This window comes from Gigantopelta aegis, chromosome 6, assembly GCF_016097555.1.
Source record: "Gigantopelta aegis isolate Gae_Host chromosome 6, Gae_host_genome, whole genome shotgun sequence".
Classification (NCBI taxonomy): Eukaryota; Metazoa; Mollusca; class Gastropoda; order Neomphalida; family Peltospiridae; genus Gigantopelta; species Gigantopelta aegis.
In genome coordinates this window covers 54,701,714-54,721,545 of record NC_054704.1, presented here as the reverse complement: position 1 = coordinate 54,721,545, position 19,832 = coordinate 54,701,714, and the positions used below count along the sequence as shown (strand labels likewise).

Sequence of the window (19,832 nt, the reverse complement as noted above, 5' to 3'; positions counted from 1 at the left end):
AATAATCACAGATTCTTTTGTGTACCATTTATAGATACAATGTAATAATTTTTAATATTTAAGCATTTGGAGTAGATTATATAATTTCTATCCAACTACAACCAAGCTACATCACCACCACCACCATCACCACCACCACCACCACCAAGCTACATCACCACCACCACCATCACCACCACCACCACCACCATCACCACCACCACCAAGCTACATCACCACCACCACCATCACCACCACCATCACCACCATCACCACCACCACCAAGCTACATCACCACCACCACCATCACCACCACCACCATTTAGCCCTCCGACATACATGTATCATTCTTTTTATTTATGTTAGGTATTATTTTTAAAATCGGTCACATTAAAATGCAATGTCAGTTGTTTTAAGCATTGAATGATTGGAATGTCCCATTTCTGAGTGTTTATTTGTAAAGTTTAATGCTGACAAGACAGTTAATATGCATTGATATCAACACACATGAGTTTATTATGGATGTAGTTCTGTGTGTATTTAGTGTTAGTAGAAAACATTATAAGATGGGGATCGTAAAGATTAGACATTGCACATTTAAAGAATTTTCAAGCAAATGTCTGGGAAGACATTGTAGTGGAATGGAACTCTGCCATTAAACAGTCACCTGACTGAGGTTCAGTGGGTCATAGGAGTCACTGGTTTATTGCCCTTTCCATTGTGAAAGGCTGTGGTATGTGCTGTTCTTTGCTGCAAATTATTTCAAGACTAGACATAGTTTCTTACTGTAATGTTAACACAGGGATTCTAGAATTTTTATAAAATCCACTATCCATGAGATCAGTGATTAAAAAAAATTACTAACCAAGATTAAAAATTCACTAGCCCTACTTTACTTTAAGTTAATACAATTTTACTAAATAATAGTAATAATCAGATATGTCACCTATAGAGGGAGATAGAGCTTAAAAACACTAACATTGGGGGGTTGGGGTGGGGACAGGATATTCATATTTATAAAACAGACTTAATTGCAACATTTGACAAAGAAAAATTCACTAGCCGTTGGGCATGGCAGTAGCAGTTATTTACTAGCCCAACATTGAATATCACTAGCCATGGGAGTGGGGCTACCAGACTCTTAGAAGCCCTGGTTAACAGAAGGGCCACCCAGCTTACATGTAGTTGTGTGGTCCCCACTTCATTGGAACCCTTTTGGGGATGCTTGATCTCGAGACCCAAGGGAGTCAAACAAAACATTCTCCTTCCATTGCCCCATTTTTAGCAGCTCTAAGGAATTCCGTGTGTTATAGTGTCGCAGGTTGCATCAATTCAAGAAACCTTTAGTTTTTCAAAAGATCCTACAGAAGCTTATTTTTTTGGTGGAATTGAAAAATACAGGTTACCCCAAAAAGACAGAAAGAATAAAAATAGAAAAAATAATGTAAACTATATATTTGTAAAAAGAAATGAATGAAACAAAGGGAAATGATATGGTGCACAAAAGCTATTTAACAAGATATGCAGAGATTTGTTTTTTAATGTTTTGTTTTTTTTAGTGGATTTTTTTCTCCCAAACAGATTGCACATAGATTTTTGGCAGATCAAATTTTTTACTGTCATAAATGTTTTAAGACGAAAATAAACAGAAGATTGTGTGAATGATACATTGCTGCAAAAAAGTGATATAGTTACAATTTATCTGCTACACTGCTAGAAAAGCGTAAAGATTACTTCTACAGCTAGACCTTTGAGCATTTTGAACTCTGCATGTGCCAGTCGGCTGTCAGTTAAATGTTGCAAATGTCAGGCACGCAAATGTTTAAAAAATGCATTTTTACTTTATCAGATTAAAGTGTTGAATAGGTGGGAGGGCTTTTTTGTTAGTTTTTTCCCCCACTTGTTAAGTGGTTAAAACTGCATAAATGCATTAATTTCTTGTTGATGGTTTTATCACTTTTTCAATTTATTAATTTTTTGTGTGTGATGGTGGTAGTGGTAGGTGTGGGTGGAGGGCAACTGCTCTTTTCCTCCCTGCCTCACCTCAAGAATTATCTTTCTGGTTTTTTCACTTCCTTAACAAAAGTACTTGCTGACAATACACATCAGCCAGCCTAGTCTCAGGAACATGCATGTTGGTGAGCTGGTGTCTGAATTATTAGTTTAAAAATAAAAAACATAAATTTTATTACATGTATAATTAAGTTTCCATTACATTCATTACAAACGTCATCCCATTGGTCCAGCCATAGCAACGTGAGTTTGTTCATTTCTCGATGAGCATAAACAATAACATTGTCAAGGAATGTCATATATGACGGCATCACTTTATATTTGTACTTTGTTTTCCTCAGTGTTAATTATTTAAAAAAAAAAAAAAAAAAAAAAAAAAAATTGTTTTATTGTTAGTAATATGTTTAAAATTTAATTATAAGTATTGTCTGTTATTTCATTTATGTTCATTTGGGTATTAAAAACCCCCAATCATCTACAAACTTAGGTGAGATCGTTTTTGCTGATTCATACACTGACGAACGTAAAAGAAATAACAGACAATCCTTAATTAATTTCTTATTTACATGTATTTTAATTATAATTTTTTATTATTTTATTAGGCGTGATCAGCACAACAAACCGGTCCTTGAATCGAGAGAAGCAAGCAGAACATGCACTGGAGGTGAGTGGTGTGTGTGAAGGGTTTTTGTGTGTAGAGAGCTGTTAAAATATTTGTCTGCCCCAACTGGTACATGTGCTAGTAAAACTGTCTTGTTTTGTAACTGTATAAATAAGCCGTATTGTCGTGCTTGTTATCGTCGCTAGAGGATTATGATTTACTTCAGCACCTCCTCAAGCAACATTTTTACCTTTTCTTTTCTTTCGGAAGTGTTAAAGGTTGCAATACACCAAGTCTGTTTTCACTGGTAATCAAAACTAAATGTCCCTTGTTATATCACATATTAACTTGCTGTAAGCAGCCACCCGTCTTTAAGAGGCTGTATATTTGATACTCCCTTAGGTGGCTGCTCAGCACAAGTCTAGCTGAATTTTATTTTATTATTTTTAGTCAATGAAACTAGATAAAAAGTTTTTATTCAGTGAGTGGAATTGAAAAGTCAGTTTTACAGACATCTAAAATAAGCAGTTTACCCATAGCAATTGAAGAAAATCCATTAAAGCCTTGAGATATTCGAAAGCTTCTTCAGCTACTCGAGTATCTAAGCATGTGCCATAAATCAGCTGTTGCTGCCATTATTGGGGTAAAATGTACACTTGACTGCTCAAGTTACCCATTACTATGTTACGGCTGACGCATTCCTAACCACATATTACGTGAATGGCTGGCACCCATAGATCCCTTCTCTCAATAATTGTTATCCGAGATCGTACCGGTTCAGACCCTAGGTAATTGAACATGAGAGACAAATAAGAAAGAAAGAAAAAAATGACGTTTGTCCTTCACCATTTGTCACCAGTTAGTTTCAGTGAATTGCTTAATAAGCACATTGGAGCAATAATTGGAGCAATGAAGGCCTGACCGAGGTGCTTGGATGGAGATATTATTATACAGTAGAGTCCTGCATGTAAACTGAAAGTAAAACTCAAAAAGTGCAGTCTGCCTGGCTTGTTTGTCGCAGTGTGGCCCGACCTCCTGCTGATCTTGCGGTGGCGGTTAATGGTCCGAGCACTGGAATGGAAAATGCCTTTGATGACAGCTTCTTTTTTTTAACCCATTCTTTTGGTCCCTGTTTGATCCTGCAAGTTCTAATGTGAGATAATAAAGTAAATGCTGCTAACCCATTGACCTAGTGTTTTAAAAATGTTTTGTTTGTGATGGGGTGGGTTTTTTGTGGGGGGGGTTTTGGGGGGAAGGGGGGGTGGTCTCTTGTCTTACTAAGTTTCAGTGTATTGTTGAAGTAATGTTTGACCTTTTAATAGTTCTAATGTGAGATAATATAATAATGTTGTTAACCCATTAACCTGGTTTTTGTCCCACCTTGAAGGAATAAAACGGCAAGAGTATTACTATTCTGACGGCGTCAACTTTTGTGTTAATGTTTAATGTTAAAGTTTCACGTTTAGATCAGTTTCTCACTATAATTCCTAGGTCGATGAAACTTGGTTTATAGTTGCACCTATGAATGTTTATGATGGTACACCAAAAGTTTTTACTGTGGGTGAGCCATTTCATTTCGAGCAATTGGTTTTAATGTTTTGTTTTGTCTTTCTTTTTTTGCCTCTTGTTATACTTAGATTCAGTATATTTTTGAAGGTAGCATTTTAATATATTAAGCAATAACATAGAAACCATTTATTGCAACTGGCCCATTGACATCCATTTATTTATTGTTACTTAATGTCAAATTCAAGTATATGTCACACTTAAATTGTAAGCACTAGAATGTTAATATTTATTGCTGCAAAACCATTGAGCTTCTTTCTTTTTTCATTCCTGAGTTGTGACTTATTTAATACTACAGTTTGAAACTAATGTTTCTAGCATTAGGGTTTAAATGGATTTAATTTAAAATTTCCATTAAAATTTATGAGTATAAAAGAATTAAAATGTTTGCATACAAACAACTAAACTAAACCAACCGAAGGTGGGAATGCTATGAAATAAGTTCATCGTTCTGATACCAGGCGAAATGCCTGTCCGATAATTGAGGCTATTTTCTAGCCATTATCCGTAAGACGATCACGTATTAGTTCCTGCTATGACACAAAATGGCTTATGTGTCTATATATGGAATACCAACAGCCGTATATAGAAATAATCGGTGTAAGGCTTTGCTAATTGGGCAGATAATGATGCTGTTTTGATGCTCAATGCAATATTAATACCATTCCTATAATAACAGAATAAAGTTCAGATCTTCATTACACTAAACCTGTAAGTGAAAAGTTTATTAATTTTAGAAAGGAAAGGAATGAAATGGAATATTTGCTTAACAACACCTTAGGACACCTTTAAATTATGGCTATTCAATTTCTAAAGTGAAGTTATTTTGTTACTTAGTTTACAGGGGGAAAAGGAAGTCTGCCTTTTCACATGGGCTATTTCTGCTGACAAGGTCAGGTCAGGTCACGTCATAGGTTTTAACGTGCACATTCAGAACAAACTGTTGTAGCACACGCCTGTCATGGGCACAGGTGTCGACTCACCAGCTTCTTTGTCCAGGACAGGAAAGGGTTGGGGGTGGGGGGTGGGGTGGGAGAGTGGTTCACCTCGCTGGCATGTTCAGTGGAGCACAAGCAGCCCGACCAGGGTTGGTTTTGGTGCTATTGAAGTTGCAAATGTTCTATGGGATTAAGTCAAAATAGAAAAGGTGGCATAATTTCATGAAGGTAATTTTGACGCATAATTTGGAATGGATCATCGAAATTGAAAATGGATCTAATGGTTGATTTGACTTAGTTGATTGAAAGATACGTCCGTGCTAGAATCTTATTGGGGGCTGTTGGTTGGACTCCTATAGGTGCCCTAGCTGATCTTACTCCTTCAGAGGACTTGATCATTTGGGTGATCATGTTTCGGTTGTACCCTTAGAAACTAGGGCATGACCGGTTGATAGGATCTACCAAAAAGGCAGCTAATTAAGTATGTTTTATGTGCACTTAGACATAGCCTTTGAGGTACCAGTCATGGAGTGTGGGTCCATCACACCTCAATCTATGCATAACCACTGTGCTATGTGCATTTTGCCACTGGTATGCAGCAATGGAGTCAGTAATAAAATATTATGAGTGCTTATTAATAGACCAGTCTGATCAACATTGTCAAAATACAGGACCAGTTGTGTATTGCATCCAGCTGTTTTGATATGCAAATGTCTGCATGTGCATAAAGATTTTATTGTCATTAAATTCACAGTTGCTGCTAATATTTTAAGTACACATATGAAACCCAAACTATAGTCTTGGTCCCTGCGAGTGCATTCCTTTGTCCCAGGATATATATTCTATTTACTGACTTTTTAGGTCGTCTTGACAACCTGTTCATATACCAAATAAAACTTTAAATTAATTCCTCCATTTTCCTTGGAGCATTACTCTTGTTTATGGCCCATTTTGCATTTTGTTTTCTGTTGCTGACCATTCAGTTGTCTCCATCATGCGGTCGTAAATGTTTTAGTGCATGACCATCGTTATCGGTCATTTATTGGCCGTTTATTGGCCGTTTTATTGCTCTTTGACGGTTTGTCCATGGCTTATGTACAAACTATCACCTGATAACCTTTGAGACAAGCTTTGAGTACTGGGCATTACACCAGGCTGGAGCATTGCTGCTCAGTTGATTTACAAAAGAATAAAAGGAAAGTTTAAAACTGCAGGTACGGTGATAGTTATTGGCAGAAAAATGTGGATTCCAAGCTAACTGAAAATCGTTATCTTCCTGACAGCGAATTTGTGAAACCCACTAGATCTACAGATTAGGTACAAATGACAGAAACAATGCTAACAGGTCAGACATTTTAACTCCCTTAGCAACGGAGGCAGTTTTGATTGTCTGTTAAACACTTCATTTGTGATAAGTGAAAAGCACAGATGCATGAAGGTTCTTGGTGGCTGGCTCATTACTGCTTTTAAAAGAGTCTCATTTCAACTAGTGGTCCACAATTGGTACATCAGAAACCATGATGTGCAGTATCCTGTGTGTGGGAAGTAATGAATAAAATATCCAGTTCTGCTAAATGCTCTTGCAACTTAGCTATCTGACAATGCATTGCAAAAAAGACTTGCAAGAACAGTGCGATGTTGCTTAAGACAGCCTAAGCGAGCTTGTGTATTAGGCCCCTGATTGGTAATAATATGTGACAGTGTTTATTTATGAAGATACTTCCTGTCCCAACCAGTGTCTCATGAATTGAATTATCAAAGGCAATTGTATGTGCTGTCCTGTCTAGTAAAGAGCATATAAAAAAAAAGTCATTGCCACTAATGGAAAAATATTTTGGGCTTCCTCTAAGACTATTAATGTGAGAATAATGAAATATTTCACATATGATCGATAAATCAGCGTGTTCTGGTGGTGTCGTTAAACAAAACACTTTAAAGGGACTGACCCTAGTTTCAACACGTGAAAATTAACACTAAGTTTAGTTAAAGGGACTGACCCTAGTTTCAACACGTGAAAATTAACACTAAGTTTAGTTAAAGGGACTGCCCCTAGTTTCAACACGTGAAAATTAACACTAAGTTTAGTTAAAGGGACTGACCCTAGTTTCAACACGTGAAAATTAACACTAAGTTTAGTTAAAGGGACTGACCCTAGTTTCAACACGTGAAAATTAACACTAAGTTTAGTTAAAGGGACTGCCCCTAGTTTCAACACGTGAAAATTAACACTAAGTTTAGTTAAAGGGACTGACCCTAGTTTCAACACGTGAAAATTAACACTAAGTTCAGTTAATCTACAAACCTGTAACACATTTGGATAAAGTTACAATTGAGTGAAACATGAGTCTGGTACTTTGAAATGGTGAAATACCCTCTAAAATAGACTCGACTCCATAACTGTTACTTCTCAGATGAACGTGCATTTTTTTAAATATGAGAAATACATTTTGTGGTATTAAAAACACCAGCATGATCAAAAATACTTCGAATGTACGGAAATTGATAATCTAAACAATAAAATCTAAGTAAAATATAATTTAAGTTATGAAAAACGGTTATAATAGTGAAAAATATGCGTTAGTGTTTAAAAACTAGGGTATGTCCCTTTAAACTTAACTCTGTGCAGATACATATAATGTACTGTTATTAATATACTGATGAAAGGAACTGAAGGAACACATGGCATTTGAGACCAGAGTTAATCAACTGCTAGAGTAATTATGTCTGAATAAAATGCAAAGATGTAATTTTGGAGTGAATGTCACTACTGTGGATTTGACTGCCAGTAACACAGTTAACTTCCTGATACTGTGGATGAGTGGTTTGGCTGCAGTCAGTAGTTGCTGTCACTAGTTATGAGTTGCCTTGTTTCTTTTCACCAGTGTATAATGAGAGACAGGTTGCTGGTGAAGTGGACATACATTGAGCTGGGTTCTCACTCTGAGCTGGAGCTGGTACTGGGATACGAACCCAGAACCTGCCAGCCTTACACTTGTTGACTTAACATAGCGATAGCACTGTAATGGCCAGTACAACCCCTGCACTATAGCCCATGGCAATCAGCAATGGTGTGGAGTTTTAATTTTCCACTGCACTTTTTCCAGGTGTATTTTTTCAAAGGCATGGGTTTTTTTTTTGCTGTGGACATTTTCTTAATTGCAGGGTTTGCAGTATGTTGGTATGCTATCTGTGTCTTTCAACACCACTGAATAACACACTGGTCCTCCTATCACCCAGATTATAGATAGCCAAATTAGACTGCTGGACATGCAATTATGTGTCCAAGATTGTGTCCGTGATACACATTCTCCAGCTATCAGCTTGCTCATTGAAGTGGTCTCCGAAACCCAAGTCCTTATGCTACCTGTATCCTTTATCAATATTTCTGCCAATCCATCAGTGTCCACTGAAATATTCATGCAGTTGGCTGTGACAGGTATTTTTGCATTGTGTGACCAGAAGTATGTAGAGGAAATTAGAAAGGAATGGATGGGAATGTTTGTTTAATGACACTCCAGCACATTGTTTGATCATCAGCGCTATTGGGTGTCAAGCATATGGTAAAAGTATACACACGGATGCCACATGCACAAAAGGTGGGCTTTTTCAAGTAGCTACGAGAGGTCTTTTTTTTAACATCAGTTTCATCCACAGATAGCATTATTTGATATCATAATACAGCAGTTGGAGCACCGGCTGGGAGGAAACGCTCACATCAGGTAGACTGTCAGCTACTGAGATAAGTACCAGTTCGGGAATCACAATCTGTATATGTAGCTCATGTTTCAAACATCAGTCAGGGTGTGAACATTTGAAACATGTAGATGAGCCTGTTCACATACTGGTTAAATACTGATGGTGAGAAATAAGGGAACACATACATAGTAACTGCAAATATTGATACAATAAAACCCTCATGTGCAGTATCAGGAAGTTAACTGTGTTACTGGCAGTCAGTCCAAACTTACATCTCTGTGTTTTATACAGGCATTATATAAAGTAGTTCTACTTGAGTAGTCGGTTAAATCTGGTATTAAATACTATGTGTTCCCTTATCTCTTTTCATCAGTCTTTATGCACATTATAATTCAAATGATCAACAAACTAGTTGCCTATGAAAGTGTACCAATACTACCATTAGATTCTCAGACTAAAATGACTGACAGACTAAGTAAAACTTAATGGGTTGATCGTGTTGCTTTGTGTCTGTGATTTTCTTTTTTCTTTCGGTTTTGTTGTTTTGCTGGTTTAAAGAGGTTTGGTTTAGTTTTGTTGTTGGAGACTAGTAAAGTATTACTTTTGTAAGTTTCAAGTAATAAACAAGGAAACTGATCATATGTAATTTACATGCATGTAACTAAATTCAAGTAACAAGAATATTGAAACTAAGTTTGTGTCAATGCAATGTCATATAAAGACTGATCAAATGGTTAAAAAGTAAAAGTTTGACATTTCATTTTTTTTTTTTTTCACATTCATTTTGGTCATTTGGAGACAAGATATATAAAAAAAATTGTATGTGTTTAACACTTAAAATTAAAATAACTGAGATTTTAAGGTGTTTCTATACCAAAGAAATTATTTAAAATTGTAAAAGAAATTATTTAAAATTGTAAAAGATCCGACTTGTTCCCAGCGTGAACATATTTTCAAAGGTGTTACTACAGAGAGACACTGTGTTTTTGTCTGGCCTAATCCGAGCTGTGTGTGGACATTGTGTGTGTATGTATATGGTAACTATAAGGTGTAAGCTTCTTTGCTGATTCCTCGATCTTCATCTTTGTTGGAGCACTCGTAATCCACAATCCCTTAAGCCGTACTTCAAAGATTTCTTCATAAATTCTGCTTTTATTACCTAAAGAGATAACTTTCAAATCTTTTTGGGGGCGAGACCACCATAGTTGATTTTGAATAAAGTAGGCTTTCCTTACGTTAATAAATTAAAATGAACAGCAAAAGAAAAGGAGTGTTTTTCATGGAGGGAAATACTTCTTAACGTTACAATTTATGAGGAGTTTTTCCCCTCTCTTAATTGTTACTTTCTGTCAAGCATTTTGTTGGTGTTAACAGATTTGTAACTTACGGCTGTTTCAGAAAACATGGTAGTGTTATTTTTGTGATAACCTGTTGTATAACAGTAAGCACAACTGTTTGTTTTTGTTGTTTTGAAAGAAATTCAAAGCTCACACTGATACGGTTAGGAAGTGTTTATTTTCGGATTTGGATAGGAGATAGGAGGAAAATGATACAAGTGTTGTTTCTTAACAGATTTATCTTCACACTTTATCTACCCCCAGTGGTTACACACCATTAAATGGTTTAAAATTTAATTTAAAAAAAAAAAATTGTTTGTTCATTCTTTTGCTATTATTCTTTTTAACCAGACATTTAAAAAAAAAAAAAAATAATAATTTGTAAAAAAAAAAAAAAAAAAAAAAAAAAAAAAAATGTAAAGGTTTACACATTTTGTACCAATCCATCATTTTTAATATCAGATGGTCTGCTCTACAGATACATGTGTTGTATATTATTGGTAAGAACTTGACTAAGGATATAAATTCCTTGGTTTTCCTTGGAGAAAGATATATAATTTTATGATAAATAGCACAATATCATGCTAATGTAAGAAAACTGTTACCAAGACAACCATTTAATTAGAGAACTAATCGATACCTGTAGCTAATGTCAGCAATGTGTCCTAATTATTTTAAAGGGACATACCCTAGTTTTTAAACACTAAGGCATATTTTTGACTATTAGAGCCCTTTTTTTGACAACTGAAATCATACTTTACTTGGATTTTATTGTTTAGATTATCCATTTCCGTACATTCGAAGTGTTTTTGGTCATCCTAGTGTTTTTTTATATCACAAAATGCATTTCTCATATTTTTAAAAACGCACGTGCGTCTGAGAAGTGACAGTTATGCAGTCAAGTTTTGGTCTATTTTTAGAGGGTATTTCACCATTTTAAAGTCACAGACTCATGTTTCCCTCAATTGTAACTTTATCCAAATGTGTTACGGGTTTGTAGATTAACTAAACTTAGTGTTAATTTTCATGGGTTGAAACTAGGGTATGTCCCTTTAACAATGTGAAGTTAGTCCCTTGTTTTTTTGACATGTATATACCTATCTATGAACCAGTAGACATTGTGTATGAAGATGCTGGACATGAACATGCACAAGATGTATCAGTAGTTCACAACTGGTGGATTTGCTACTTGTTTAATGCTGTAACTTTCTGTCACCTGGGCTTCACTGCACTGTTTGAACAGGTTAATTGAGACATTATATCCCACCTTGGCCACACATGAGCGTGCTATTACTCGTACCCATGGCCTGTGACGGGGAGTACAGAATAAGCCTGTTTGTCAGATCCGGCTATCAAGCATTGTTTTGGTAAGCTTCTTGCCTCAGGCTCATTCTCATAGCCACAGCACAAGATCCCCAGTACCCTGGTAATTTGGCTTCAAGTGCTGGATGGCAATGTGTTGTGATGTTTTTACACTGATCAATGATCTTGGCTTTTTCCCCCCATTTTCTTTGAGCTCCTGACCTACACGTTATGGGGAATGTCCATGTGTGTATTTGTGTGTTGCTGGGGATGGTTACAACAGTTGCGGCAATTGTTAACGGTCTTCACACTGGTTGACGACACCTTCCCACGGCTGTCTGTAGGGTTTCAGTTTTGACGGGTGTAAGCATGAGCCCCAGGCATCAGTGACATGGTTATCTCTTAAATGTTGGTTGTCGTAACAGTCAGTATACTGTGACAGGGGTTTTACACGTCTTTAAACCTAACCTATATGTATCATCACTAATTTTCATCATAATATTTCATATTCATACACAAGTTCTCTCTCCCATTCCCCTACATAAGAAAAGAACCCCCCCCCCCCCCCCCCAAAAAAAAAAATAAAAAAAAAAAAAAAAAAGTATGAGTAATGTTTATTCCCTTTTTAAATCTAATTATATTGGTACCAAATGCAATATTATGTTGTCTCCCCTCCCCCCCCCCCAAAAAAAAAATATACATGTTCTTACATGCAGAATGATCTTATTTTCAATTCTTTATTTTACATTGTTAACCTGTTTAATGAATAAGAAAAGTGAATTAATATATGTCTTGAGTAGTTACACAGTGATAGAAATAAGCAGAACTGTTCACTAGTCCACCAGACACACATATCTAGAAACCTACTTGTCCACCAATACTTTCACTAGTCCACCAGACACACATATCTAGAAACCTACTTGTCCACCAATACTTTCACTAGTCCACCAGACACACATATCTAGAAACCTACTTGTCCACCAATACTTTCACTAGTCCACCAGACTCACATATCTAGAAACCTACTTGTCCACCAATACTTTCACTAGTCCACCAGACACACACATCTAGAAACCTACTTGTCCACCAATACTTTCACTAGTCCACCAGACACACATATCTAGAAACCTACTTGTCCACCAATACTTTCACTAGTCCACCAGACACACATATCTAGAAACCTACTTGTCCTCCAATACTTTCACTAGTCCACCAGACACACACATCTAGAAACCTACTTGTCCACCAATACTTTCACTAGTCCACCAGACACACATATCTAGAAACCTACTTGTCCACCAATACTTTCACTAGTCCACCAGACACACACATCTAGAAACCTACTTGTCCACCAATACTTTCACTAGTCCACCAGACACACACATCTAGAAACCTACTTGTCCACCAATACTTTCACTAGTCCACTAGACACACACATCTAGAAACCTACTTGTCCACCAATACTTTCACTAGTCCACCAGACACACACATCTAGAAATCTACTTGTCCACCAATCCTTTCACTTGTCCAAATAAGTTGTTAGTTTTATTCAAGTGCAAGGACATTAGTTTTGATTCTTCAAAATGAAACTGCACTGAACATTTTTCACTTGTCCACTGGACAACCACTGAGGTACATTTCGCTTGTCCGAGCAGATTTTCACTTGTCAGGACAAACGGACAAGTGCTTATTTCAAATACTGTTACAAAAACTATAAATCCTCTTCCCCACAAAAAAAACCCCACAAAAAAAACAAAAAACAACAACAACCCCAAACAAACAAACCAAAAAAACCAACAACAACAAAAGGAATATATTTGAATGCAGTTGTGCAGCTTGCACTAGTCAAACAATGGCAAAGATTTAATACAGTGTTGATTTAAAAAAATTATTATTAAATTATTAACAAAAAAATCTTTTGTTTTCTTTAATATGTTTTTTTTTATTCAACTGTTGCCATTATCTTGTGGTGTACCTACATTAACACTATGAACTAAAACAGTTTTCTTTTGTTGATGCATTTTACCGTTACTGATGTACATTCTTAAAACACGTTTCCTGGCAGTATGTCACCATCTCTTACCGTTATTGTGATGTTTCTGTCAGATTTATCAAGCAGGCAGAGATTTGTAGGAAGATGAGCTCAAAATGTGATTGGGCTTGAAAAGATAAATATATTCAGTTCTCGAACACTGGCAAAATGTGTTAAGTCGGTCTATTTTAAGAACTGATGAACAGCTATTATTTTTTGTTTTGTTCTTTTCTCTTCCCTGTAATGATTTGTGCCGAAATACATTTAACAGTACATGTTTGCTAGCTGTGCTATGTTCATAGGACATTCAGACATACGTTCTGAATGGCAGCTTTTTCATGTTATTTACTTCTTTTTTAAAAAATGTTTTCTATTGTTTTGTGAAATGGTTGTTTACGATATTTGTGTACCATAAAATTTCACGCTGTCAAACCTGCTATGCATGCATGTACATAGCCCCTGTTGAGCAGCTTTCTGTCTTTAAAAGGCTACTATACTACTTACTGTGTTCTGCAGTCATCTATTACTGCCCTTTTTTCTCATTCCAACCAGTGCACCACAACTGGTCAAAAGCTGTGGTATGTGCTTTCCTGTCTGTGGAAAAGTACATTTAAAAGATCCCTTGCTTCATTAGGAAAAATGTTGTGGGTTTCCTTTGTAAGACTGTATGACAAATTTACCGAATTGTTTTACATCCAATAGCCGATGATTAATAAATCAATGTGTTCTAGTTGTGTGGTTAAACAAAACAAACTTACTTTAAAAAGGCTATCATACTACTTACTGTGTTCTACCGTCATCTATTTCTGGCCTGGGTGTTGTAGTGGTTAAGGCATCAGACACACAGGTTTGACATCTGTCTCACTAACCCACAGTCCAGAAAGCTGAGGTGTATGCCCAGGACAGCGTGATTGAACCTAATTAGATGTAAGCATGAAAATAACTCTAAGTTAAAAAGTTTGTTTTGTTTATCGACACCACTATAGCACATTAATTATTAATCATTGGCTATTGGATGTCAAACATTTGGTTATTCTGACATATTGTCTTAGAGAGGAAACCTGGTACATTTTTCCATTAGTAGCAAGGGATCTTCTATATGCACTATCCCACAGACAGAATAACACAAACCACAGCTTTTGATATACCAGTCGTGGTGCACTGGCTGGAACGAGAAATAGCTCAGTGGACCCAACAACGGGGATCGATCCCAAACCGACCATGCATCAAGCGAGCGCTTTACCTTTAAATAAAATGCAATGAATCATCTATTCTAGTACAGGCTTACCTGCATTAAGTAGTCAACTTTGATATCTATATATGAAAAAAATAATTCATTTCTCTGTAACCTACAGCATGTTATACTTGTACCTCTCTCTGTTAGTCATGACAGATTTACGTCCTGTATAATCCAGAACCGTTTTCATCCCCATAATTTATGTTTCCCCACATGCACCACATGGCACACATATTTCAATGTGTTGAGATGCCAGACAGATATTCATTCCATTTTCCCTAAACTAGAAACTGTAATTGGTGATAATTTCATTCATAGCGTGGGCTATTGCATTAGTGAAGTAACACTCTTCATTACTGTCTATGGGGAGTTGATGAAGAACAGCGCCATCACCTTGGTTCTCAGTGATGAGGCCTGTGTTGGCCTGCTTTGATGATGCAAGGGAAATCAACTGACCTAACAATATAATTACTGCTGGTACTGGGTTGGAATTTTAGATGTGTGGCGTGAGACCCCAGGAGTCCTGCGTTAGTGGTGACATCTGGTGTTGTGTCTATAAGGGTTATAGTACTCATGATATTGCTAACTAGAAGATATTCCAGTTATGATGGGTATGTGAATCAGATGAATAACTAATAATAATAGAGAAATTATGTTTGATGCCCTGATTTAAAACAAGCTCAGCATTGTAGAACATACTGGATGGAATTTAGTTCAGTCGGTTGAGTGCTCACTTGGCATGCTTATATCACAGGATCGAACCACCTCAGTGGATCTATTCAGCTGATTGGGTTTATTCGTTTTCCAACCATGAAGTGCACCACAACTGTTCATAGGCCGTGGTTTGTGCTGTCTTGTCTGTTGGAAAGTCCATATAAAAGATCCCTTGCTGCTAATGGAAAAATGTAGCAGGTTTCCACTGATGACTACGTGTCAGAATTACCAAATGTTTTACAACCAACAGCCAGTGTTTAATTAATCAATGTGCTTAGTGGTGTCGTTAAACAAAAACAAAACTATTTTGTAAAACAGACATTAATTTTATTTCAACGATACAAAATTTCAGATAAAACAACAACGGTAAAAAGTGTCCAAGTTTCGACGAAGTCCTTTTGGTTTACAGGCAGTATATGTGTGTTTGAACTTTGGACTTACAGGGGATAATGTAACTGTTTTAAACAGGAAACTGCATACTTGTATCATGTGTGCAAATTACAGCTTTGCAGAATCATGTTGAAGCATGCAGTAGTTGTAAATAGAGTTAGAGCTGGCTGCATTGAATGAATCACTGAGTGAATGAATGAAATATATACACTGCAGTTGACGGTGCTATGAATGACTAAGGTCTGCTGGGTGTAGCTGTAAGCACATTACAGTAAAAGTGTAAACACACACATGAACACCTCTCACTATGGTGTACTGTATTATTATGCAGGTGGCTTACAGTCACTGGAACTGTAAATAGAATCATTTCAAACAGGGCTCTTTGACCTTATACAGAGCTCTGTGGCCTATCATTTCTTTAGAATTCGGTGGACCGACTCCCTCAGTATTTCACTGGTCTCAGAAAGTGTTCATGGTCTTTTGGAAACTTTGTTTTCTATCTTCTTCTGTATGTATTTATTCTGATAATAAATATTCATTATCCCAATTGTAAGTGCAAAATGTTAGAAATAATGTTTGAGAATATAGGTAAAAATAAAATCTTGTGATTTCACAATGAGGAACAAAAACCAACATGATACATTTTAAATTATTGTACCAAGTGTATAAAACATTTAAGAATTGTACCAATAAAAAATAAACTATATTAATTAATTTCTAATATTACTCTTTTGTATGCAGAAAGAGACGTGATGTGCCGGCATGCATTCACATGTACACACTTCTCTTTCCATCACTCACTCTCCTGTCTCTTTTTGCCTCGCTATCTCTCTCACGTTGGGGGTTTTTTCCTATCTCGCACCAACCCCTGCAATTGCCTACAGCAGTCAGCAATGCTGTGGAGATTGCCTTGGTTTTAATTCTCTATGTCACAGTTTTTTTCAGCTGTGGACTATTTTAGAGGTTGCACATACATTCTCTCTTTGTCTCTGTCTTTCCTGCAGTCTTTTTGCTCCTCAATGCCTCTATCTCTGTATGTCTCTCTCTCTCTCTCTGTCTCTGTCTGTCTCACTCTCTCTCTCTCTTTCTGTCTGTCTGTCTCTCTCTCTCTTTTTTCTCTCTGTCTGTCTGTCTGTCTCTCTCTCTCTCTCTCTCTCTCTCTCTCTCTCTCTCTCTCTCTCTCTCTCTCTCTCTCTCTCTCTCTCTCTCTCTCTCTCTCTGTCTCTGTCTCTGTCTCTCTCTCTGTCTCTCTCTCTCTCTCTCTCTCTCTCTCTCTCTCTCTCTCTCTCTCTCTCTCTCTCTCTCTCTCTCTCTCTCTCTCTCTCTCTCTCTCTCTCTCTCTCTCTCTCTCTCTCTCTCTCTCTCTAATGTAATTATCTCTATGTAACAGTAACTAACATTCCACAGATATACTGGGGGTTTTTTCTACACTTGACATGTGGAAGTCTTTAATGCCACCATGAGAAGATGTTTTGCACCAAACCGTTCCACACCATTTTACCACCGAATATCTCACAGACTGCAGACACGATTTGCTTGGAAATCTGAACCAGCTCATCAAATGATTTAATAATTTGTTAAGTGGTGAAAGGAAAAAGCTTGAAAATGTGATGGAATTACCATGCCAACACATTGCTCAGCTGCGTTGGCTCATTCCAGTTGTGATGATTACGTTGGTGACCCAACCCTGTCTTCGCTTCACTGATGCAAGCTCTGTATAGGTGAAATATGCAGTGATGTTTGGAATATATTTGGCATTAAATATTTTTTCAGCATGTCATGTGTTTCTGCAACAGATGGTTGTGATGATTTTGGGTCTGTGCCAAATTTTTCTTTGAGGTTGTTGGTTTTTCATCCTTTTTCCCCCCTTTCCTTTTTACTTTTTACTATGTGTTTGGGAATTAATTTATCAGACAGAGTGAGAAACCAGTATTTGTAAATAAACTGTAAACCATGAAACATTCAGTTGCTATGGTCATGTGGCATATATTGACAGCTTACAATCAAGAATGGTTATGACTGAAATTGTGGTTTACGGTTTCACAGTTTTCGACATTTAAAAACTTCTGAAAATTTTATAAATTTATTTTTAAATTATGTACTAGTAGCTGTCTATCTCTCCTATTACCAACTTGTCCTTCTAAAATTAACTGCATTAAAAATAATTTAAAAATAAAATAAAAAAAGAGGAAGAGAAACAGTAGACTAGTGTAATTTTTGTAACAAGTGAACATAACCAGTTCTTGATGTCAGCACTCAATATATACTGTTACAGTGTTAGATTAACTGTTTACGAACTCAGATATCCTAGTAAGGGGTCGTTCAAAATTAACATTTCAGGAGTGTACAGGGGTGGGACGTAGCCAAGTGGTATAGCACCCGCTTGATGTGCGGTCGGTCTGGGATCGATCCCCATCATTGGGCCTATTGGGCTATTTCTCATTTTTCAGCCAGTGCACCATGACTGGTATATCAAAGGCCATGGTATGTGCTACCCTGTCTGTGGGATGGTGCATATAAAAGATCCCTTGCTACTAATGGAAAAATGTAGCGGGTTTCCTGTCTAAGTATATATGTCAAAATAACCAAATGTTTGACATACAATAGCCCATGTTTAGTAAATCAATGTGCTCTAGTTGTGTCATTAAACAAAACAAACATTTAGGAGTATACAAACCATGCCCTGGTTGGGGTGGGGTGGGTAATACCAGGATTTATTACCCACCTGGTCTGGGTGTACAAATTTTATACACACCACCAGGTGTATATTATATACTAAATGATGTCATTTCGGTAAGTGACGACATGTTCACTAGTCTTAAAATTAGCTGTGTGCAATCGCATGTCTTGTTGAGTAATGTTGGAAGTAATAGGCAAATTTTACATTATTTAATGGGGGTAATAAATAAAATACCACACTTGTTTTTGCTGAATAACATTTTTACAAAATTCGTGAACTAACTTTCTTTGGTCAGATTTTAACATAGGAAGTTCACTTGTTTCGTAAAAAATTATATCTAGTGAAAATGAGTGTAGTGTATTCTGTAAGTCTTAGCTCTGTGCAGTTGGATATCTCATTATGTTGGAAGTAATGGTCAGATTTCACATTATTTAAATAAAATACCACATTCGGTTGTGCTATATATCATTTTAATTTTTTAAAGAAACTTGTGAACTTCCTATGGTTTAAAAATGACATCTAGTGGAAACAAGTATAGTATTCAATCATATATATTTTTATAAAACCCCCCCCCCCCCCCCAAAAAAAAAAAAACCCAACAACAACAACCCAGTAACAGAATGTTGATAAAAATATCTATTGTGAAAAAAAAAGTATTTAGGAAGTGGATATCAGTGGATATCATGTTTTGTACACTTGTTGCAGTATATATAATTGAGAAATGGGCCCTAAGTCATTAGTGGCTTTATGGTCAATGCAAGTGTAAATTCTAGGTTTTCAGTTTCCAGGTGTCTGTTAAGCTGTGAATTATACACTGGAAACTGATTCCTGCTGTTTTGACTGAAACAGCTTTTTATGACAGTTTCTTTTCAAGACGTAGAGGTATCATGCTGACAAGCGAGATAAGACAAATGTATGATTTATCTGCGGGGACAATGCACAGCAGTCACTCACTCTGCACAGGTCAGTGGATCTCCTGAGGTTCCCATAAGCCACAGTATACTCCTTGATTATGTGAATTTAATCGGGGTGATTTAATGAATTAATATCGGGTTTAGTTTTCCATTTCCAGTGTTGGGTTTTCTTGCCTGATACACTTATGGGTGATATATTTTGAAAGAGGGGATTATCTCTGCCATATGCAGATAGGATTAGCTAAGACAGATCAAACAATGGACAGGGTATGCTTCGGCAGACATCATCTGATAACCAGTGAATCCCCACTTGTGTCTAACGACATTTGGTTTTGTCTTTTTGACAGCTTTATTGAGTCGTTTGTCTCCTTGTGGTTGTTCTATAAAATGGAATTGCCCTTTGGTATGCCGGTGGACAGACACCGGTGCATCA

General features: G+C 36.6%; 1 protein-coding gene across 3 annotated transcripts in view; it reads left to right on the top strand.

Moving 5' to 3' along the window:
- Nucleotides 1-19,832, top strand: part of LOC121375658 (protocadherin Fat 1-like) — a 183,259-nt gene that overhangs the window by 99,050 nt on the left and 64,377 nt on the right. For all 3 annotated transcript variants that reach the window (XM_041503220.1, XM_041503219.1, XM_041503218.1), the window contains exon 4: nucleotides 2,595-2,656. In XM_041503220.1, coding sequence (XP_041359154.1) covers nucleotides 2,595-2,656 — 62 coding nt within the window. The remainder of the gene's footprint in view (nucleotides 1-2,594; nucleotides 2,657-19,832) is intronic.